The 23601-nt window shown below is 39.8% G+C and overlaps 4 protein-coding genes, 1 non-coding gene and 1 pseudogene across 7 annotated transcripts in view; 3 read left to right on the forward strand and 3 right to left on the reverse strand.

The window, feature by feature from the left end:
* Positions 1-7608: 7608 nt before the first annotated feature.
* LOC112084843 lies at positions 7609-7715 on the forward strand. The gene has a single exon (XR_002898502.1). It is a non-coding gene; the product is annotated as a small nucleolar RNA R71 (small nucleolar RNA).
* Positions 7716-11765: 4050 nt separating this feature from the next.
* Positions 11766-12857, reverse strand: LOC18014052 (F-box protein At5g10340). The gene has a single exon (XM_024153606.1). It carries the CDS (start codon positions 12855-12857, stop codon positions 11766-11768), a length of 1092 nt encoding a protein of 363 aa, XP_024009374.1.
* A 1233-nt stretch (positions 12858-14090) lies between these two features.
* Positions 14091-14805, forward strand: LOC18014053 (17.4 kDa class I heat shock protein). Its single transcript, XM_006418870.2, has one exon. The coding sequence runs from the start codon at positions 14220-14222 to the stop codon at positions 14679-14681; it is 462 nt and encodes a 153-aa protein (XP_006418933.1). The 5' UTR covers positions 14091-14219; the 3' UTR covers positions 14682-14805.
* A 55-nt stretch (positions 14806-14860) lies between these two features.
* LOC18014054 lies at positions 14861-19241 on the reverse strand (annotated as a pseudogene).
* Positions 19242-19337: 96 nt separating this feature from the next.
* LOC18014055 (exosome complex exonuclease RRP46 homolog) lies at positions 19338-21693 on the forward strand. 2 transcript variants are annotated; one of them, XM_024153734.1, is made up of 9 exons: positions 19338-19465; positions 19919-20040; positions 20160-20273; positions 20376-20476; positions 20597-20617; positions 20833-20905; positions 20998-21065; positions 21155-21281; positions 21434-21692. In XM_024153734.1, exons 2-9 carry the CDS (start codon positions 19935-19937, stop codon positions 21544-21546), a joined length of 723 nt encoding a protein of 240 aa, XP_024009502.1. In that variant the 5' UTR covers positions 19338-19465; positions 19919-19934; the 3' UTR covers positions 21547-21692. The 2 variants fall into 2 exon arrangements, with proteins under 2 accessions (XP_024009502.1, XP_006418935.1); XM_006418872.2 differs by having other exon boundaries at positions 19368-19465; positions 19924-20040; positions 21434-21693.
* Positions 21694-21824: 131 nt separating this feature from the next.
* The window catches only part of LOC18014066 (nudix hydrolase 9), a 3229-nt gene continuing 1452 nt past the window's right edge, over positions 21825-23601 (reverse strand). Inside the window, exons 2-9 of one of the 2 annotated variants that reach the window (XM_006418873.2) lie at positions 23571-23601; positions 23275-23331; positions 22991-23073; positions 22820-22878; positions 22544-22692; positions 22321-22467; positions 22079-22237; positions 21825-21980 (exon numbers count right to left, since the gene is read on the reverse strand). The exon at positions 23571-23601 is cut by the window's right edge and continues 12 nt beyond it. In XM_006418873.2, the coding sequence (XP_006418936.2) occupies positions 21861-21980; positions 22079-22237; positions 22321-22467; positions 22544-22692; positions 22820-22878; positions 22991-23073; positions 23275-23331; positions 23571-23601 (805 nt within the window). In that variant the 3' untranslated portion in view covers positions 21825-21860. The other variant, XM_024153733.1, reaches the window with a different exon arrangement.

The raw sequence follows: 23601 nt of genomic DNA on the forward strand, positions 1-23601 counted from the left end.
TATTCAGGGCACAACTTAAATGCAGGTCTCGAACTCAAACATAAAAGCTTATCGATCCACTGTCGTGATCTCGATAACTTTATCTAACAACCTAAATTCTAAACTATCGTTTGAACTTAGAAAATTGCAAACAAGCATTAACAAGCAGGTTTGATCTGTTCACGATTTGCCTTAACTTCAACTGTCGTTGGCTAAGGACAAATCGCTCACCAGTGTTTATTCTAGCAACCTATTACACTTTTGATGAATATATTAACCTATGAATGTAAATTGAATGGCCAGTTCAACCTAAGCGTTAAGTCTAACAAAGGTGAAGACAATCGATTTTAAACCCTATTTGCATCCAATTCTCTGACTCATGAAATCCTTTGAAAACCTTAATCTAGCTAAGAGATCTACTCAGACATGCAGAAAAGAAACACAGCAACAGATGAAAAGAAATTCATGAATTAAAATCGCAGAAGAGATAATAGGGTTCAGAATTCTTCTCAAAATGTAGCAGATTTCTTCTCCCAAAAACTTACAAATAAAAAATCTCTGGTTCAGGAAATTGTAAAAAGAAAGCGTAGAAAGTCTGTAGAAAAACGTGATAGTAAAAGGTAGGCGGCTCTGGACTTTTTATTCTCTTTCTGGTCCCATAATTAGGTAAAAATCGATTTCCTTATTTTTCTCCCGGCGGTTGGAGCAGGTGCTCCACGAAAGGGTGAAATCGGGAGCAGGTGCTCCCGACCAAGAATGATCCAACTTCGTGTAAATTGACATATTTTGCTCAGCTTCAGCTTCTTTTTGCACCAAAAGCTCCAGCTGCTCCAATTCATCGCCTTAAGCCTCCTAGTTACCTGAAACGACTTGACAAAGACTCAAAAGACTCTAAAAAGATCAGTAAATACAGGTTAGAATGAGTCAAAATCTTCACTCATCAACTCCCCCGGACTTGGATCATTGTTTGTCCTCAAACAAACTCAAACTCAATTCCAAAAGAATGACTGGATAAAGGTGGGAACTCGCAAAACTCAAAAGACCGTAAACCTGACCAAGGCATGTGAAGACTTGCTGCAAAAATCAATCAAAAATCTAACCTCCATGTACTTCTCCGTAGACATTGCAGCTTTCCAGATTAGTCCCTCAATTTCATAACATCATCCATGTCCCATCATTGCTGAGTCTCATCGATACAACTAGTGCCAAGGACCTTCTAGACTCGTTCCCATACTTATACCTTAACAAATTGACCATACTACGCAAGAGTATCTTTCCTCTCCCCCGAACTTATTCACTTTTCAAGCTGTTTCATTTTTTTTTTTTTTTTTTGGCACATATAACAAGGTTCTAAGACGCGAGTATTGATGGTGATTGCCACCGAATCCCCGGTTTGTCCCCTCATTATATATCAAAGGTGTAGGCGAATAATGGGGTCACAGGAAATTGTCCTACCCCTCGCTTCCATCCCTTGTGTGATCATTCCACTTTAGAAGTAAAATAATGGGATCCTTGGAAATTTTCCTAACCCTTTACGTCTAAAAGAAAATCATTTCAATCTTTTCTGCCTTTTATCATTTTTTTTTCAGAAACAGCCTGAAGCAATGCTTAGAATAAGGGAGAGGGATACCAAATTTATTACACAGGTCTTTATTTGCCAGGTAAGAATGTGGAGTCAAGCCCTATGAGCACTAACCTGATCGATGAGAGAAAATGAAGAGCTGAGAAATTAGCTCAGGTTCAATGGACAAGTCAAGAATTTTGGGCTCCTCTAGTCTACTGCTTTGTCTTTGGATTTTCCATTAGTCGATCTATATGATTCTGCAGCAATGATCACTGAAACAAAACGGTCAAGATTCACAAATGGTCTGAAATCATCATAGAATTGGTCATTATTCCCACAAGTTTTGACTTGACTCATATAACCAACTGACTTAAAGAAACAAAATGACTCAAAGAAACAAACTAAAAACTGACTCAAAGAAAGAACTAAAAGAAAGAAAGCAAAAGAAAGAAGTACAAGAGACACGACCCTCCCCCGAACTTACTTCACACCGTCCCCGGTGTGAAAATAAGCTAGAGAAGTGCCCAAAAAACTTACCTGGTTCGCACAAGTAGAACACCCTGGCGGAGCAGGTGCTCCGGAACATGAGCTGGGTGCTCCCTCGTCTTTTGTTCGTCTGGAGCAGGTGCTAGAGCAGGTGCTCCGGTTTCCCTTGGGTTGCTTCTTCCTCAATTTTTCGTCTAGAGCACCCTGTGGAGCAGGTGCTCCGGTGGGGATTGGGGTGCTCTTTCGTCAAATTCTACGTGGTGAGCAACCAACCCAGCAGATGGAGCAGGTACTCCGATGGGTTGCTCTTTCCTTCTTCTTCTTTTCACTTCCATCGCTGAAAACCTCTCAACCTGCTTTCTTTCTTTTTTTTTTTTTTTTTTTTTTTTTTGAAAACAAAAACCTAAAGAACAAAGTTAGTAGCAAAAATGAAAGACACAAAGTTAGAGACTCTTACCGGTGGGTTGCCTCCCACCAAGCGCTTGTTTTAAGTCATTAGTTTGACTTGGAAAGCCTTTTAGGCTTGAGGAGGATCGCTTAAGGTGACTGATTCACCCTCTGCGATATTTGGACCAGCAAGGTATGGTTTCAACCTCTGTCCATTGACAACACTCGCCTCCTTTAGTGTCCAGCAACACTACAGTTCCATATGGTCGAACCTCCTTGATGGTGAATGGTCCAGACCATCTCAATCTCAGCTTCCCTGGAAACAATTTCAATCTAGAGTTAAAGAGCAATACCTGATCGTTTGGTGCAAAGCTTCTGTTAAGGATCCTCTTGTCATGGAAAGCTTTTGTCCTTTCTTTGTAAATCCTCGAGTTTTCATAGGCCAGGTGCCTAATTTCCTCCAGCTCGTGCAACTGCATTACTCTCCTCTCCTGAGCACTCTTTGCATCGAAATTCAGCAGCTTCACTGCCCAAGCAGCTTTGTACTCAAGTTCCACTGGAAGATGACATGCTTTTCCATACACCAAGTGGAATGGTGTAGTCCCCAAAGGTGTTTTGTAAGCTGTTATGTATGCCCAGAGAGCATCATCAAGCTTCACTGCCCAATCCTTCCTTGTGGTGCTCCCAGTCATCTGCAGAATGTTCTTAATTTCCCTGTTGGAAATTACAACTTGCCCACTCGTCTGAGGATGGTATGGGGTCGCCACCTTATGCCTTACACCATTCTTCTTCAACAAGTTTTCAAAGACTTTGTTGATGAAGTGATAGCCTCTATCGCTAATCACCACTCGCGGCACACCAAACCTGGGAAAAATGACAGATTTGAACATTATTAAAACCACCTTTGCGTCATTTGTGGGACTAGCCAGAGCTTCCACCCACTTTGACACATAGTCAACTGCCACCAAAATATACTCATTCCCATAAGATGATGGAAAAGATCCCATGAAGTCTATACCCCCACACATCAAAAATCTCCACTTCCAAGATGAAATTTTGAGGCATCTCATTCCTCCTGCTAATGTTTCCCTGTCTCTGACATGTGTCACACCTGGATATGAATCTCTGCACATCTCGGAACATAGTAGACCACCAATACCCAGCCTGCAGAATTTTCGACACAGTCTTGAAAGTGGCGAAGTGACCTGCATAAGAGGATCCATGGCAATGAAACAACACTCCTGGTATCTCCTCATCAGCTATACATCTTCTGAAGATTCCATCAGAGCAATGCTTGTATAAGTAAGGCTCATCCCAAAAGTAGTGTCTCACATCCTTCAGAAACTTCTTCTTCTTGTTTCCCACAAAATCTGCATGTCCCTGCTCTGCAGCAAGGTAATTTGAAATCTCTCCAAACCATGGGAAACCAGAATGCCAATCTACGTCAACTTGGTTGCAAAAACTCGTCAGAGCAGGTGCTCTGGTTTGGAGCAGGTGCTCGTCGAACCCAGAAACATCTATGGCGTAAATTTGTTCATCAGGAAGGCTGTCATCTAGTGGAATGTCATCATCTATCTTCAGCCTTGAAAATTGGTCTGCAACACCATTATCAATCCCTTTTTTGTCTTTGATCTCCAAATCAAACACCTGCAGCAAGAGGATCCATCTAAGGAGCCTTGGCTTGGCATCTTTCTTCGTCAACAGGTATTTCAGCGCTGCATGGTCTGTGTGAACAACAACTTTCGACCCAACAAGATAAGACCTGAACTTTTCAAAGGCATAAACCACTGCAAGAAGCTCCTTTTCAGTTGTGGCATATCTGCACTGAGCTTCGTCGAGTGTTCGGCTGGCATAATAGATGACATGGAGCCTCTTTTATTTCCTCTGTCCCAGCACTGCTCCCACTGCATAATCACTAGCATCGGTCATGACCTCAAAAGGCAGTTCCCAATCTGGTGGCTGGACAATAGGAGCGCTGACCAAAGCTCCTTTTATCATGTGAAATGCCTTCAAACATGTATCATCAAACTCGGATTTCACATCTTTGCACAGCAGCTGTGTCAGAGGTCTAGCAATCTTTGAGAAATCTTTGATGAAGCGTCTATAAAAACCAGCATGACCCAGAAAACTGCGAACCCCTTTGACTGATGTTGGTGGCTACAAACTCATCATCACCTCGATCTTGCCCTGTCCACTTCGATCCCTTTCTCTGAGATTTTGTGTCCCAGCACGATCTCATCTCTCACCATGAAATGGCATTTCTCCCAGTTAAGCACCAGATGCTTCTCCTCGCATCGCTGCAAGACCCTGCACATATTAGACAAACAGACAGAAAAGGAGCTTCCATAGACAGAAAAATCGTCCATGAAAACTTCCATTATGTCTTCAGTCAGGTCAGTAAAAATCGACATCATGCAGCGTTGGAATGTTGCTGGAGCATTACACAAGCCAAATGGCATTCTGCGATACGCAAAGGTGCCATAAGAACATGTGAATGTCGTCTTCTCCTGGTCGTCTGGGTGGATTGGGATCTGAAAGAAACCTGAATAACCATCTAAGAAACAGTAGTAAAGGTGGTTAGCCAAGCGTTCAAGCATCTGATCGATAAATGGTAAAGGAAAATGTTCTTTGCGAGTTGCAGCATTCAAATTCCTGTAATCTATGCACATTCGATGCCCAGTAACAGTTCTAGTTGGTATCAATTCATTCCTATCATTTTTTATCACAGTGATGCCACCTTTCTTAGGAACTACATGAACCAGACTAACCCAATTGCTATCTGAAATCGCATAGATCACACCAGCTTCTAAAAGTTTCATTATCTCTTTCTTAACAACATCTTGTAGATTTGGGTTTAACCTCCTCTGATGTTCTACAGAAGTCATCGATTCATCTTCTAGATGTATTATATGCATGCAAAGATCTGGAGAAGTCCCTGGAATGTCATCTAGTTAATATCCTAGAGCTTTCCTATACTTTTTAAGTTCACAAAGAAGCAAGGCAATCTCTACATTGTTCAATTCAGAGTTCACTATCACAGAGTATGTCGAATTGGGCCCTAGAAACGCGTACCTGAGCCCCACAGGAAGGGGTTTGAGCTCAAGCTTAGGAGCTGTCAATTCGCTCCAAGGTCCATCAATCAAGCCGTCGGGAGCATGTGCTCCAGGATTCGGAGCAGGTGCTCCGTCGGCTTTTTCTGCAGGTGAGCTCTCCTTGCCTTCTAAGCCCATGTACACCACCAGCCTTTGCATCCTCGTGCTTGCATTCAGCATCCTTGCAAACCCATCAGCTTCTTCACTCAAATATCCATGTTCTACTTCGGCTTTGGTGAGTGCAACTTCCAGAGGATCGATGGCCAAAACCTCTTCAGCAATGCTTGAACCATCATCTATGACAAATGTCTGTCCGTCATAGATGATGGTTTCTTGAGAAGTTTATTCATCTCAAATCGCACCACCATATCTCCCAGCTGGAGATCTATCACTCCTCCTTTCACATCTATGATTGCACCAGCTGTGCATAAGAAGGATCGACCCAATATCAAAGAATCCTTGGGTTCTTCATCAACCTCCAGAACCACAAAATCTGTTGGAATGAGTGTATCGCCTATCTAAACATGCAGATCCTCAAGTATACCAACAAGGAATTTGGTTGATCTATCAGCGAACACCAGCGAGATTTTCGTCGGTTTGAATCTGGTGTAACCCAATCGCTTGGCTACAGAGTAAGGCATCAGATTCACACTTGAACCCAGATCGCAGAGAGACCTTGCAAACAGCACATTCTCAATCCTGACTGAGAGAACAAACCTTCCTGGATCACTTCTCTTCTTCAGCACTTTGTTCTGAAGCACAGCACTGCACTCCTTCGAAACCATCATGACACTCTCTTCCTCAACAGCTTTCCCAGACACTAACCCCTTCAGGTATCTTTTAAGGGCTGGTATCATCTGAACAGCATCAGCTAGAGGGAGTTTTACAGTCAAATCCTTCAGCATCTCCCTGCACTTTGCCTCCTCTAAGTCCTTGCGAAACTTCTTTGGTGGAACTGGGTAAGGTACCTTAGGTGTGTAAACTCTTGCAGGAATGTTTGCTGGAGCAGGTGGCTGGAGCAGGTGCTCCCTCGTTGGCTCAGGGTGCTCCATCGTCAAATCTACGTCTGGAGCAGGTGCTCCCGATTTTGGAGCAGGTGCTCCGATGGGGGAAGAGTGCTCCTTCGTCTTTTTTACGTCATGAGCTGGTTCCTCTTCTTGGAGCAGGTGCTCCACGTCCTTTTCCTTCTTCTTTTCTGAGACAGAGCTTGTTGGTGCAGCATGCAGAGTCTTCCCACTTCTCAGCTCAATAGCATTCACAAACTCATTCCTGGGGTTTTCACATTTTCCAGGGAGAGTTTCAGGTGATCTCTTCACAGCTTCTGCAGTCTGAGCTACCTGAACATCCAGCTTCTTCACATGAGTCCACACTGCTTCATACTTGCCATTCAAGTCATTGTACATGGTGTCCACTTTGGCATTAATCTCCATGGAAGACTTTTGCTGATTAACCAGCAGCTGTTGCATCAAGTTTTTCAGCTCATCCTGCGAGTTATTTGAGAAACTCGAAGAAGGCTGTAGACTTGTGAAAGGCAACTTCTGCTGATTTCCACCTTGAAACCGATTCTGATTGGTGATGAACTGCTTTCCTTGGAAGTTACTGGAGAAGTTCTTCTGAAATCCTGACTGATTCTGCACTCCTTGCTGAGGATAGACCTGATCCTGAGGGTTCTCAACATTGTTGCTTCTGTAGGATAAATTCGGGTGGTTTCTGAAGTTGTTGAAGCTGCGATTCTGCACATACCCTTGTCCATTCACGAAGTTCACCTCCATCTGATCATCATTCTCTGCATCTACAAACTCTCGAGCAAGAGGTGCATCACCAACCTCATCAGCAAAATGCACAGATCTCTGGTTCTCTCTCAACAGCAGATTCACCTTTGCTGTAAGCTCATCGATCTTGCTCAACTCCACACTATGAACTGCTTTCCTGTCATACTCTTGGGATTTGTTGCTGGAGCTTGCAGCTAAGTTCTCAATCTACTCATAAGCAGCTTCTTTGGACTTAGTCATGAAATCGCCATTGCTAGCTGCATTCAAAGCATTCATGTAATCCCAGTTGACACCATCATAAAAGGTTGACAAAATCTGCTCATCAGAGAACCCATGGTGAGGGCACTCTCTTCGGTACTCCTTGTACCTTTCCCAAGCTTCGCAGAAAGCTTCACCAGGTTGCTGTTTAAATGACGAGATCTTGTTCTTCAGAGCTGCAGTTTTAGCCTTAGTGTAGAAATGGTCCAAAAATGCTGATCTGCACTCTTCCCATGTAGTCAATGACCCAGGTGGTAATGACTTCAGCCAGCGCAAAGCTTTGTCCGCAAGTGAGAATGGAAAAAGCTTGCATTTCAAAAAATCGGCTGGTATCCCATTTGATCCAGTCGTGCTGCAAATCTCCTCAAAATTCTCGATGTGGTCCATCGGAATCTCAGCAGGAAGCCCATGAAAGAGATGCTGCTTCACCAATGAGATCAGCTGAGGTTTGATCTCAAAGTCTTGCCTCTGAATGGTTGGAGGAGCAATCGCAGCCCTATTGTGATAGTAAGCATGCGGACTGTCATTGTCTCCAATAGCAGGCTGTGGTTGCTCCCTGTCTTGCTGCTCCCTGTCTTGCTGCGCCTTTTGCAGCTGCTCCAATTGCTGTCGAAGCTGTTGCAGCTCGACAGCCATGTTGTCACTGTTGCCTTGATCGACCATGTTGGCTTGAATAGGCCTTTGGCGTCTGTTTTCTCGCTCGACTCTTGCTAGCTCGGTGTTTGACAAAGAAACAAGATCGGTGCAGTTGCTCCTTGTGGATATGTTTGACATACACCTGAAACACACGCAAACAAGAGAACAAGAGAAAAAATTAGTAAAGTCTTAGTCTGAATTTTAAACCAAAAATCAAAGGTAACGAATTGGTCCCCGTCGAAACGGCGCCAAAATTTGATTCACACTGGATGTACTCCTAGTTTCTACTGCAATAGAACAGTGATGTAGTTGTAATATAAAGGATTCGGAATCCAGAGGACCAGTGTTACTCTATGACTTTGCGAGGATTGAATTAAAGCTAAGATGAAAGATGGTGTGTTTGTAATGTTAACGAAAAGTAAAACAAGCTAAAAACGATTTCAATTCAAATATAAAACAAGCACTAGATCAAGGTAATTCGCAGGAGTTTCAGAGATGAGAATCAAATGACTATTCAGGGCACAACTTAAATGCAGGTCTCGAACTCAAACATAAAAGCTTATCGATCCTCTGTCGTGATCTCGATAACTTTATCTAACAACCTAAATTTTAAACTGTCGTTTGAACTTAGAAAATTGCAGACAAGCTTTAACAAGCAGGTTTGATCTGTTCACGATTTGCCTTAACTTCAACTGTCGTTGGCTAAGGACAAATCGCTCACCAGTGTTTATTCTAGCAACCTATTACACTTTTGATGAATAGATTAACCTATGAACGCAAATTGAATGGCCAGTTCAACCTAAGCGTTAAGTCTAACAAAGGTGAAGACAATCGATTTTAAACCCTATTTGCATCCAATTCTCTGACTCATGAAATCATTTGAAAACCTTAATCTAGCTAAGAGATCTACTCAGACATGCAGAAAAGAAACACAGCAACAGATGAAAAGAAATTCATGAATTAAAATCGCAGAAGAGATAATAGGGTTCAGAATTCTTCTCAAAGTGTAGCAGATTTCTTCTCCCAAAAGCTTACAAGTAAAAACTCTCTGGTTCAAGAAATTGTAAAAAAAAGCGTAGAAAGTCTGTAGAAAAACGTGATAATAAAAGGTAGGCGGCTCTGGACTTTTTATTCTCTTTCTGGTCCCAGAATTAGGTAAAAATCGATTTCCTTATTTTTATCCAGGCGGTTGGAGCAGGTTCTCCACGAAAGGGTGAAATCGGGAGCAGGTGCTCCCGACCAAGAATGATCCAACTTCGTGTAAATTGACATCTTTTGCTCAGCTTCAGCTCCTTTTTGCACCAAAAGCTCCAGCTGCTCTAATCCATCGCCTTAAGCCTCTTAGTTACCTGAAACGACTTGAGAAAGACTCAAAAGACTCTAAAAAGATCAGTAAACACAGGTTAGAATGAGTCAAATCTTCACTCATCAGTTTCCAAATATTTATGATAAGCCTGAATCATCTAAGAAGCCAGTAAAACATTTTTGACGAGCAAACGATCTTTCACAAACGCTGACTGGTTTGGAGCTATAAGTCTTGGAAGAATATCCTTTAACCGGTTGACAAGAAGTTTGGAAATTATCTTGTACAAAACATTGCAGCAAAATATAGGTCGATAAATCCTTCATCTCCCTAGGATCATTTTTCTGCAGAATCGACGCCTAGATGGTGGAGTTTACCCCTTTTGGAAAAAATTCCAACTGAAAGAAAGACTGAACCACCACAGTAATGTTTTTACCAACCACCGACCAAGTCTCTTTTAAAAATTCAGTGCTGAACCCATCTGGTCCCGGAGATTTGTTATTAGGCATTAAAAAAACCACCTTTCTTATGTCCTCTGCTTTAACTTCTCGCGTCAACTGCTTACAGTCCTCCGAGGTGCATCAAAGGGATACTAGATTCTCAAGGGTCTCATTGTCGGTACCTGTGTAATCTGCAGGTATATGAGATAAGAATTCTTGGAAGTTCCTCTTCGCCTCTGCTTTTATGCCTGCATTTTTTCTGAAGACAGTGTCATTAATGCCTACTATCTCCTTGATTGCATTATGAATTTCCCTGATCCGAGCGGCTCTGAAGAAGACTTTATTGTTCTTGTCGCCAATAATCAGCCAGTGTAGATTTGATATTTGTCGCAAGTAACCCTCTGCTTTGAGGCAGCCAGATTCTCTGCTTCGAGTCCAACAGTGGTTGGGTTAAAAGCATTTGATTCTTTCTTTTGGCAGAGGTCCTCGAAAGCTTCTTTCGTTAAGAGATCACCAAATTGGTTTTTAGATAGTTCCCACAACTTTGGCTTCAAGTTCTTAAGCTTCTTAACAAAAAAAAGGGATTTTTCATTTAATTTTAATCTTTTTTGTCTTAAGAACCCTACTAAAAACCCCCCATTAATCATGCTCTAAGAAAATTAATGTAAGTAAGAAAATTACAATTTTTTATTTATTTTGGTTTATGCGGGTCAACCAATGAAAAAAAGAAAAGTAAACTGCCAATAATGATCGGTGCTGTAGTCGCCGTAGCATTTGTTCTTATCATCGCATATGTGTTCGTTGCTATTTTCTTGGCAAATCGTCGCAGAGCTAGGCTGCCAGCGTTGGTATTACCTACGTCCACAGGTATACTTACATTGAGGCCTCTTGATGTGTTTGGTGTAATTTGTGTATATAGTGATTATATTTGATCCATTTAATCTAAAGATATATGAAATTAATTTGGTCTTGACTAATCTCTACGTACTTCAAAGATGTGACATTTTAAAAGTTTAACAACAGTGACTAATTTGGGGATCGGAGCATCCCCTCTATACGGACAACAAATGGGCAACGACTCAAACCAGCCTACATTTGATGCGGACATGGGATAAATCGAGGACCTAATTGGAGTGAACCAATCGAATGTAGCGCAATGACACTGAACATATATGTTTTTGCTTTCCATTCTATGTGTTTCCAATTTCTTTTTCGGTTTCAATTTGTAAATTTTTTTTTCTTCTAGTCCTCAGTCTTGTTGTCAATTATTATTTCGGTTGAGACTTCAGAGGTAAACAATAGTTTTACTTGTCTGTATAAAAAAAACTATTTCAAATATTTGAAAACAAACTATTTCAAATATTTTACTGTTCATTGGTCAAATGGTCATCGGATTTTGAGATTGTGTTGGACGCATCTCTCTTGTCTTTAGAGCATGGATTTCAATTTAGATCTATTTAGTTTATGGAAAACCATAAAAGGTTATGACGAACTTGCGTGTGGTAATACATAGGTACCAGGTCCATGACTAAGGACGTAAAATATTCGCTACAAACTCTAGTATGATTTTACCGTTACATTTGACTGTAAAGGCAGATCGAAATAGTATAAATCTCAAAAACAGTAACATGATCGTGATATGCACATGTTAACCAATTCATCCGATTTTGAGATGTATAAAAAACTTTTTCAATTTGATAAAATAATAATAAAAGGGTAATAATGAACAAGTTAGACCCAATTTTTTTTTTCCTTAACTCAGATGGATTGATGAATCGTTTATTTGGGTTTGCCAGAGTTATACTAAAGAAAAAGAAAAGAACCAAAAATAAATTTTATTGAAAATAATTAACTTGACAAAATAGAGATTAAACTCGGGAAATAACAAATAGCGTATGCATAGAATCTAGAAGTGTAAGCTATATCATAGCCTTTGGTTATGGGATCATGTATTACCAACGGGTACCATTCACCCTCATACAACAATAACTTGTCCTTCTCCAAGACTGCTAGTGGTTTGAGTGCCCATTTGGGATCCTCCCCAAACCAGAGAGAAGTTTCATAGAGATCTATGGAGTAAATTTTGGTCCATGTCTTGTGATCTGAATCGAGCGACCAAATCACTTGGTTGGGCCACTTTATCTCAGATACGCATAAATGATCATCCAGGTTGCACATGACGATTTTTTCAATAGAGTCGTGGACAAAAGGTGCTTTAGAGATGATTTGAAAAGTTTCGGCGTGAAGAATGAAAGATAAAATCTTGTTTTCACCCTCGTCCGGGGCAGTGAACCAGTGAAGTGATCCATCTAAATGTACAGGATATTGGCAGTGAAGAATCAGATAAGGGGACGCAGGGACAACATATCTCCAAGAGTTTGTGGTAAAATCGTAAACTTCGCAAGTAGTAGTAGCATTGTTGTTAAGGCCTAATACATCAGAGTTGTATAACCAAACTGGCTTGTATGTGTCACTGATTTTGTCTTTACCAAATCCAGGAGAAGATCTAGGGTTCCTTATTTCGAAATACACTAGTTGATAGTTACATGGAGGCAGTGTTCGATGCCATCGAGTGGTGGGATTGATGATGATACACGATTCATATGAATCGTAGAGGCATATCAGACCGTCACAGCTACTATTACAAACGTTGTAACACTTTTTCTCCCAAGTTGTAGGGATCTTAACAGATACTGATGACCTTAGAACCAACGTTCTCAAAGCTTCAATTTGAGGATTATTAACAGAAAGATCAAACACGGACACCAAAAGTACTTCTGGATCTCTTGATTGTTTACGATGGAGAAGATGTCTCTTTTTGAAAAAAGGGGATTGTATAGTAGATTTCCATTGCTTCGACACAGCATTGAACTTGAGGAGGGTTTTCACATCAAGTCTCTCAAGAATATGCTCTATCACATCGTGTGGTAGTGATTGCATATTGTTCTATCTATCTCTGTGAATGATGAAGAGATTGGAAAAGAAATTGACTTATTTATGAGCAATTATCGTACCATTCTCAATTCAACTAGGGATTGGAAAAAAAGAAAACTTTGACTAAAAAAGGAAATGCAAATTTATTTGTTAATTATGAATATGAAATCTAAAATATAAACAAGAAAAGCGGATGTCAAAAAAAAAAGTCAGTTCAAAAAAAGGAAAAAAAATCTCTCATAGTTTACTTCTGGATCGAAGGTTAATTATGATTCAAGTAACATCTTAAAACCCTAGCTCTTCCTCTTTTGGGCTTTGACTTTACGATTGGACTATGAACCACCATCATTGTGGTTGCTAAATTCCACAATTTGTGTATAGTTTTTGGATTAGAGATTTATAATGATGGGTCAGATTTGTCTTTGAATCGATCGAGTATAAAAATGTATTGAAGAAATTGGATTTGTATTAATTTTATCGAAGATGAATACAAGATTTTTGAAAGAGAAATGGTACAAAAGATAACTGTTTTTCTAGGATTTTTTCGAAAGAGAAAATTGTTGATTTTGTATGACTCGAGCTCCTTTTATACTTTTCCGCCACGTATCTCGGACCATTTCGTGTTATACCAACTCCGTGATCTCTGCAATGATTTTGAACTGTTAGTGTAATATCTTTAACTTTAACTGGATATTTCGGAGCTTGGAGTTCGCCAGAAGCTACACTTAACTGAACCGCGAATAGTTTAGTAGGCTGAATCATGCATTTAGACCGATTATTAATCTGACCCAATTCTGAAAATTATTTTTTATTTAATTAAATTATAATTTTTGTTGTGCTTCGTGGCCGGGCTAGATGTGAAAAATCCATCTCCCATAATCATCTTTGATTTAAGGTAATGAATAAAACAGAAGTACAGAACTATTCGATCGACTTTGGTGGACGTAGGCGGAAATCATAAATGGGTTTTTATCAAAAAAATAAAATCATAAATGGGTCACTATATTAAGGCCCAGTAACGGAGCAGATAGCGAAAAGTTTATAGACAAAAGCGGCATGACGTTCAACTGTCTACCGGCGAAATTACACGCAGTCAATCGAAACTTCTTGAAATCACATGAGATATCGAGTAACGAAGATACCTATCAACAAACAAAAAAAAAAATCGAGAAACGACGATTATAACCGAAAGTTATAAGAGAAAGAAGAGTCACGACTTTTCAAGAAACTTGCAGAACGTCCTTGCTCTTATCCTCTCGCTAGTCAGTCCCTATATATACGCAAAGTCACTAAGGCCTAAGAATCAACAAAGCAACAAAAGAGCAAAGCCAAGCAAAAGAGAATTAAAACGCCAAAAAGAGTGTAACGATGTCTATAATTCCGAGCTTTTTTGGAGGCCGAAGAACAAACGTGTTCGACCCGTTCTCGCTTGACGTATGGGATCCGTTCGAAGGATCAGGTTTGGCAAACGCACCCGGTAGAGACGTGGCAGCGTTCACAAACGCTAAAGTGGACTGGAGGGAGACACCTGAGGCGCACGTGTTCAAGGCGGACTTGCCTGGGTTAAAGAAAGAAGAGGTGAAGGTGGAGGTTGAAGATGGGAACGTACTTCAGATAAGCGGAGAGAGAAGCAGCGAGAACGAAGAAAAGAGTGACAAGTGGCACCGTGTGGAGAGGTCTAGTGGTAAGTTCATGAGGAGGTTTAGGCTGCCGGAGAATGCGAAGATGGAGGAAGTTAAGGCTTGTATGGAGAATGGTGTTTTATCGGTTATGGTCCCGAAAATTCCTGAGAGGAAGCCTGAGGTCAAGTCTATTGACATCTCTGGCTAAAGGGAATGGTCAAGATGGAAAGTTGAAGACATAAATGTGTTGTTGTGTAATAAAATGATGTGCAAGTTTTCTTTCTCCTGTAATGATGAACCGCGTTGTATCAAAGTTAGTGAATATTAATAAAAGAGTAGTTTGAAATACCTTTTTATATATAAGGTTTGTAGCTGAATTATGTAAACATGAGTCCATATCTTAGTCCTAACAAGTTTTAGTCTAGTGATAATCACGGTAATATCAGCAAAACATTTAAGGAACTAAGAAACCTTCAGGGATGACTTTTTGTTGGACTAGGATTGTTGTGGCTGTGATTCGCCGAGGACAAGTGTTCGAAGGATTGGCATCTGGCTCTCGAGAAGTTCCCGTTTGGTCAGGATTCTATCGGCAGAGCAGTCATGTTCCTGTACATATGAATTGAAACAGCTTAAGAGATCATTTTTCTAAAGAGAGTAAAATGGTTATATCCCGAAAAAACAAAGAGGAGATTTGAACCTCTCCCGATGAAGCCGACATTAGAGCAAGAAGAGTGATAGTTGCTGTTTGGTAATCCGTCAAAGTCTTGTACGCAGATTCATCAAGTTTATCCTACAAAGTTGAATTTGACGTCAGACCAAGATGTGATACTAAGTGAAAAGACGCTAACTAATTATTTTTTTCTACGTTGTAATACCTTCAAGTGTGAAATAGCTGCAGCAATAGCTCGACCAGGGGCTTGTAAAGCTTTGTTGTGAACCTGTCAAATTTCCAACCATAACTTGATATCCGGATTTTCAACTTAGGATGTATTTTACGCTAACATGGAAACATACCTTAATATAAAGGAGAGAAACAACTTTAGCGAGAAGTGCAACGGGGTCTGATTCAGTAGAAACTTGAGATATCAAATCCTGCAAGCACAAGAAAAAACATCGTCAACAGATAAAAAGAAGTGATGAGGTCATTTTAATATGTTGAAACAACAATATGTTTTTGGTACACACCTTGCGGTATGCATGTAGGAGAGTCCTTTCCAGTTTCTTGTCAAGCTTTTTCAAGACCAATCCACTGCAAAGATGAAGATGACATTCAGTCGATCTGGTGAATAGTAAACAGACATGCTTCAGAAATATCTTGATAAGTATGAACTATAATACCTTTCCCCTGCCAGCTCTCTGAAGGTGGTCATGAAAATGTCTACGCGCTGAAACACACGAATAATTCAATCAATGGAGTTTATTTTATTATTCACGAGAAGGAAAGAAAAAAGTGAAACAAAAGGCTTTAAATACTCCCTTTAACAGGGTGATTATCAGGAATAGGTGGAACAGGAATTTAAATGTAGTGGTCAGGCCTAAGTAATCATAAGATTCCATTCTCAACCAGTAGTTCATATCATTTGTTTCAATCACCGACTCGCATTCAGATTCTAACAGAATTGAAAAACTCTGGCTCTATGTTCACTAACGAATATCTGACCTTCCCTTCCAATGCCTCAATTAGGGCAAGGGCCCTTTTCGATAATGGACCGTTGAGATTTTTAGCCTGCCCAAAAGGAAAAGAAAACACGAGAACTTTGAACATCAGCTAACATTATTTTAGAATATAAAGTGCAATAACAAAGTACTTAGTTAAATTTTTTGTCATCAAATTGACTTACAAGGGCCGTTCTTTCAGAAGAATCAAGCAAAACCGGATCTTGAGCTTTGGAATCTTCAACTTCAATACCATTCTTCAATTTGTTGTGGATGTCCTGTTTTGATAATCAAAGCTAAATTAGTTAATAAATTAAGAAAATGACCTCAGAAATCTCTATTTACCTTATTTTTGACTTACTAAGTCATGAAGAAGTGTATCAGCAATTGTAGCTGCTGTTGTTCTCAGCAGATGCCTATGTAAAACAACCTAGGACCAGAAGAAAATAAATTGTTACACTATATTCTTTAGTTAGCAAGTGCCGCTTGCAAAATGAACTGAAAGTACTTACTGAAGTCGATTGGTCATCTTCAAACAGTTCTAGCGCTTTTTCGTACAGCTGCATATTTAGGAAGGACTGCCAAAAGGAAAGCCAATAAAATGAGAATCGCAGGAAAGACATTGATTGTCTAACAAAAGATAAAGCTATAGTTGAAGCAGTTAGTGTCAACCTCATCAAGCTTTTTCTGAAGATCATCCATCAAGCGCTTCAATCTATCTGCATTTTCTGTGAAGACTTTCTTTCTTCTCTCCTTTAGTGAATTAATGAGCATAGGTCTCATATGATCAGCTAAATGCTTAAGAACTGAATCTGGGTTCTCCAAACCTGCCAGAAACCACATAGCTTCTGTCACATGAGCGATCGCTAGATTATTTTTTATGCATACATAAGAAAGACTTTCTCAGATGTACCTTCGTCTTCAAATTCAGGCACAGAGTCGACGATCTTTTTCATCACCCATTCCTCTGGCGGAATAACGTTATTACCTTCTTGCGCCTTAAGGGACTCTTTCTTGCCTCCTGCTTTCGAATCTAACTTCTGAGACGACGATATATCCCTGCCTTTCTTATGGTTTCTCTTAGATTTAGGACGAGCTTCCTCTTCATCATCTGGAACAGTCTCAACGGTTGCTGTCTTCATGCTGACAGACTTCCCTTTTTTCTTCTTTGATCCTCTGTCCGTATTAGCAGGTATACTTTCTGTCGACTCTGAAGATTTGCTTGAAGGAACTACCAAACTAGCAGTAGAAGCTTGGATGCTGAAAGCTTCTGCCTCTTTCTCAATTTGATCATATATGCCCTAAAAATTAGTAAGTCAAACTAAGACATAGTCCATATAGAGAAAAGCAAACGGGAGAGACAAACAGCTCGCAAGGAAACTACTAATGATATTCTTTATTTAATATGTTTACCTTAATGAACCCACTGCTTAGGACATAGGATTCACCCAATATAAGTGCTTTCTCAGCCTGGAAGGGAAAAGGAATCAGCAATTAATAGCAAAAGAGCATTGACTGGTTATCACATTTGATCAAAATCCCACCTTGAGAGCTGATTGGACGGAGGGACAAAGAAGCAACATCTTGTTTGCATCCTGTGACGTGAATGATGCAGGCAATACAGTGAGGGAATCGATCCTGAACCGAGGATCAAGAATTTTAGTTTAATTTTAGTTCTTTTCCGCAACCAACCGATGAATAAATTAACTCGTCGTACATAAGGACATTTTAGAAAAAATGGTGAGCAAACCTGTGAAAAAAAAGAGTCTACACATTCCTTTTGAGCAATTGCAAATACCTGCCACCAAAATAAAACTGCTGAGTTAATCTGATGAATTTTAACTGAACATAGGAAATAGAAAGCATGGAAAATGCATTAGATGCCAGAAACCTAAAAAAAAAACAAGATTTTTAATAACATACACTAGGAGTCCAATGGGTGCCAGCACGAAGTGATCCAAGCATCTCCTCTTCCTTCAACAGTCGGTTAAATATAGACTGGAAAACGAATTCTCAATAGGGACTCCACTAGCTCCATTCATTTCTTGTACCAACTGTTGCAATGGCGTCCACAATGCCGACAAATTGGAAGGAACAAAGATACCCCTGGAAGCACCTCTAACCATAGCAGTCACACGTGCTACATAAGCAGGTGTATATAACTGTCCACCTTCTAGCCTTGCTTTCACCTAAGAAAGATAAAAAAAAACATCTACATATATCATAGCTCCTCATTCACTTAAACAATGTGGAGAGCTTATTATAGGAGAAGCAACCATTACCAAAGTTCCAAGTCGAGGCTCTAAAACGGATTGTACCAACTCAGAGCCAACCTGTAACTGACCAGCAAGCTCAGCCACAGAAACTTGGCTGCACTCTTGGAGCCTCTCGTTTATTTCTTCTGCAATCGAGTCCCAATATGTTTGCGATATTATCTCTCCCTGGACAAGCATTAGCCCTGGATCACTCGAGACCACATCTTGTGCTTGCTTCTCCACATGATACAAATCAACTCCAATCGTATCTGCGAGATCAATGACAGAGACACGGCCTAATTTACTGATCTCGCTCGCAAATTCATTCCTCAATTGCTCCTGCGAACCAATCAAAAGACAAACAGTATTACAGAAAACGCTAAAAGCTCGATCAAGCAAATTTGAATTCATTTTCCGATCAACCTCCTCATGCAACAAGCAGATTTATCCGTATTTCGCACCATTTACACAGTACAGAATGCGAAACCTTGTGATGATTCTTCTGGAGTGTATTCACAACGGCTTTTGCTTACGAAACAAGAGAGAAAGCGAAATAGAATCGGTACCTGAGTGATGTATTCCTTTCCTGTGACGGTGTGAAGAAGATCGAAGTCTATGACGCCAAGCTCTTGTAGCTTCTGAACCAATTCGACGACATTTCGATCCGATAATCTGACGCTTGACTTCACCTGCTGAGCGAACTCGAACTGGCGCTGCAATTCCAACAATTCTTCATCCATCTTCCTCGAGATATCGCCGGAAATTTAGAACAAATTTGATATCGTCGATGCAAGGAATCGGTAGGATTTTTCCGTCAGTTACTCGAGATTTTCTCGGCAAGATTTGATTAGGTTCAAACTCCGGATTATCTTTCCCCAGAATGTTTTACAAATTAAACCAATGTTCTTAAAAACCGGACCGGCCGGTTATCGGTACAAGATAAAAACAAACACTTTAATTGATTTGAAACTTAACCATAAACCCTAATTCTTCAGGACGTTCTTTTTCTTCTTTCCTCTGGTTAGTCCGTGGAGGACTGCAAATCGCCGGCTCTTATCTTCAGTTCTTCATTTAAATTGAGGTGAAAATCATTTAATCGTCACTTAGTTTCTGTTGGTTAGTCTTCTGATAAGGAATCGTTTCTTCTTCTAGCTTAGTTCTGTGTAAATTCGTGTTCTATCTCTGCTTCTTTTCTTTTAATGCTGTGAACTTTGAACAGAGTAGGAGATAAATAACGAGTATTTTAGAACTGAAAGAAGGAGTTTTTGCTTCAATAAACAAAAAGCCTACACAGAATGTTGGTCAGAACGATGTAGACCATGAATTTTTTTTTTGTTGAGCTTGAAACAGGTTCTTAATCCATCGTTTTCAGTTCTACGTTAGAGTTAGAGAAATATGATCTGCTATTCTGTTTCTGTATCTTTTTCGGTTCTGTGTATTTGGTTTTTACTTTCTGTTTTCTCAGTGGTAGAATTCAGAAATTTGGCAACTTTAATTTAGGAAGAGAGACACTTACTAAAACTCTGTTGTGTAGAGAAGTATTTAGAGCTATGGAGATCGACAGAGAAGATGGCAGAACGCCTAATCAACTGAGACCTCTTGCTTGTTCTCGTAACATTCTTCATCGTCCTCATGGCTCTGCTAGCTGGTCGCAAGGTACTTGTTTTAGTCTCCATCTTTCTTTTTGTTAAATTACATATAATCTAGCTTTCTACTCCTTTTCGAATGGGATTCATGGAACTTTCTAATGGGTATGCTTCTCGTTTATATATTAGGGGATACAAAAGTCCTAGCTGCAGTTTATGGACCTAAAGCAGGAACGAAGAAGAACGAGAACCCTGAGAAGGCTTGCTTTGAACTCATATGGAAACCTAAATCCGGGCAGATAGGTATTATAAATGCATTTAGTTTGATCATGCTGTTGTAGGTGGTTCTTGATTTCATCGGGAAAGACTTAGTGTCTCTGACTGATTTTAACTGTGTAATTTTAGGAAAAGCCGAAAAGGAGTATGAGATGATACTAAAAAGGACAATACAGAGTATTTGTGTTTTGACTGTAAATCCAAATACCACCACATCAGTGATAATCCAGGTGAGTAACCCATCATAATGCCTTTGTCTTTCTAATAGTGTCCTGTCTTGTAGAATCTCATTTCATCAATTTGAGTTGTATGTCTGATTCTGATGTTTTTCATTTTTGCTTGCCGTGTAGGTTGTACATGATGATGGTTCTGTATCCTTTTTAAGATGCCCAGTAACCATTTACTGATGTTTTCTCAAGCACATTCAATCCGGTTGAGCATTTATAAAGAGTAGTGAACGCTTGTAAATCCTAGCTCTGGAATAATGAATATGTTTTAGTGAGATACATATTCATTTATTTTCAATATGGTGCATTGATTTAAAAGACAGCTTTGGTTTGCTTGTTCCTTAATTCATTTTGTGTAGCTTTTACCGTGTGCTATAAACGCAGCATGTGCAGCTCTTGTAGACGCAGGAATACCTATGAAGCATCTCGCTGGTAGATATATATATATATAGTTGCAACTTATGCTCCTCTAATTCACTTTCTTTGCTTCTTCTAATTGCTTCATCGGCGTTTTAATTTGTCAGTTGCTATATGTTGTTGCCTGGCTGATAATGGATATGTCGTACTCGATCCAAACAAGCTTGAAGAAAAGGTTTAATTAAAAAGACCTTGTTGTCCATTACTGTTATCATTTTTTCGTTTCTCGGTATTGTTTATACTTACTTGAACTACAATGGACAGAAAATGACGGCTTTCGCTTATTTAGTCTTCCCAAATACAACTCTCTCTGTGCTCCCGGAAGGATCATCAGAAGGCGAGCCTGTAGAGCATGGGCTCATTACATCAGTTACCTATGGAGTAATGTCAGGTATTGCTATAACTTCTCTTTCTTAATTAAACTCAGGATGCTACATTATATGTGGTCTGTTGTGTTCATACATTTCTTTTGTTTGAGTAATGTCGTTTTAAGAAGTTTTGTTTCTCAACCGCGCCTTTGTTTTGTTTTTGTTTTTGTTTCAGTGGATGATTATTTCCTGTGTGTAGAGAACGGTCGTGCTGCTACGGCTAGTCTATCTGCATTTATTAGGAAGAACTTCCAACAAGGACAAAGAGATTCATCCAAATCCGGTTAAAAAAGCATGAATGGTTTACATGACATTTTTGAACGGTTTAATATCATCCCTGTTGTAGCTTTCTAATCAAAATCAAATGCAAGAATGTCTCGTATGATTAGATGCTTATGCACACATGAACCTCTAATAATGCTGCAAATTTATTATTAACTAAGGAATTTAGTAATGACAATACAAACAACTCGTCGCTAAACAATCATACTAGATTCTCAAATAGCAAATGAGCTATTGAATTCACTTATCCACATACCACACATATGGTGATTATTTGCAAGCCATAAGACGACTTACAATAAGTTTCAAGTTCATTACTCTTAGGTCGATGTTAAAAGCGTTTCATCAGTGTTCTTGAGACGTTGAAGCATCAGCTCGTAGAGCGCAAAACCGCCATGGTGGCAACCTGGCATTCTTGATGTCATCGTCTTCAGCTCGTCCTGATCGATTATTATAAAGAGAAGCTACATTTACTCAATGATGGGATCATAGCATTTTAGAGAGTAAAACATGTATGTTGAAGGGTTAAAAACTAAACCATAGAGCCAGTGTGGAGCTGTGTTGACTCAAACCCATCTTCAGCAATAGAGTATAATCTTGGTATCTCATCTGAATGATGACTACACTTGATAAAGAAAAACATAGCTGGTCTCACATTTAGCTCCCTCCGAGATATTCCGATGAAGAGAGGAGAGCTCTGTGATTGTAAAACACCGATCAGGATTTAGATGTCTCTAGGGATCCTAAGTAAGAATAAAAGAAAAACCCTCTCTGACTTACAAGAGATGATGCTGGTATTCCAGTTTCTTCGACAACTTCATTGATAATGCTATCAAACATTTCTTGAGCTACCTTCTTGTTTAAAAGCTCACTGGTTTCACCATCTTTCTCAAGCTGATGAGAATCATCGATACCTACTGCTATTGGCTGCAATGTTAAAATTCATCAACCATGCACAAAAGAGTTAGAAAAGAGACGATATGATGCTGCTTAATGTGAATACCTCTGGATGGCCTCCAGGGAATACGTAGTGACCTGGAAATTCCCCGACGTTATCACTCCGGCGTAACACAATAATCTTTTTGTCAGAAGTCTCGATCACTGCACCATTACCCAGTGGACTTGATGTATGTCGACATCTTACAGAGTCATCTGTTGGGAGAACAAAACTATGGCGATTAAGAAACCTGGTCAAATCACCTGGAAGCTCTCCAGTTTCCCAACACAAAACTAGACAATGATCACAAAAAGTTTCTCGGAGGTTGGTATTTGTGTGTACCTTCTGATGTAACAAGGAACCTCTCCCACAGAGAACTCAAATTCGTTCCTACAAAAGTCCTAGGAAACCATGTCCGTGATCAATTACTCTCTTCATGTATACCAGGAATCGACAAATTAGAGTTCCTTCTGATCCTATGCAAAAAATGACAAAGAGAGATAAATGAGTAACCTGTAATCTGTCAGTCCAAGGCGAAGGCAGACGTGTGGTACTTCATCGCCATCACCATCACCATCTAAACAATATGATCCAGACTGAACATTTTTAAACAAATTTTAGTGGAAATTTGATTACATTGAATGAAGTAGCTACTTTGATTAGTGACCCAAGTACGAAACAACTTCAAAGACAATACATCTCGTGCATTAATTCTCATCATCTTTTTTTTGATCCTTGCAATTTCGAAACTCAAATTAATATAACATGAAACGCTAGGCAAAAAGTATATTGCATACTCTGAATTTTTGGCCATTGAACAATGATGAATTCCCCTGTGTTCTCTCCTCCCAAACCTAATTTGCCAAGAACACGCATCAGTTTCCCTCATCAAAAGCTCGTACATATCTAGAGAAACAGGAGGTACGGATAAATTTGGATACGAAGAAACGGCAACATTCAAACTATGAAATGAAAAGTGAGAACCGATAATCGCCATTTCATTAGAGATTTCAACAATTTCGATCCAGCATTGTTGAATTATCGAATCAGAAAACCAAACACAAGCTGTAGATACTCGATTTGGTTCTCTCACCAGCGAGATAGAATCCTCGAGACCAGGATCG

Source organism: Eutrema salsugineum, unplaced genomic scaffold, assembly GCF_000478725.1.
Source record: "Eutrema salsugineum unplaced genomic scaffold, Eutsalg1_0 scaffold_4, whole genome shotgun sequence".
NCBI classification, from domain to species: Eukaryota; Viridiplantae; Streptophyta; class Magnoliopsida; order Brassicales; family Brassicaceae; genus Eutrema; species Eutrema salsugineum.

Bases quoted from the DNA above. Each gene is read 5' to 3' on its own strand.
- LOC18014053 (XM_006418870.2), top strand. From the start codon at position 14,220: ATGTCTATAATTCCGAGCTTTTTTGGAGGCCGAAGAACAAACGTGTTC.
- LOC18014055 (XM_024153734.1), top strand. From the start codon at position 19,935: ATGGAGATCGACAGAGAAGATGGCAGAACGCCTAATCAACTGAGACCT. The intron at 20,618-20,832 runs GTATCCTTTTTA...CATTTTGTGTAG, and splicing joins TTGTACATGATGATGGTTCT to CTTTTACCGTGTGCTATAAA. The intron at 20,906-20,997 runs GTAGATATATAT...TTAATTTGTCAG, and splicing joins ACCTATGAAGCATCTCGCTG to TTGCTATATGTTGTTGCCTG.
- LOC18014052 (XM_024153606.1), bottom strand. From the start codon at position 12,857: ATGCAATCACTACCACACGATGTGATAGAGCATATTCTTGAGAGACTT.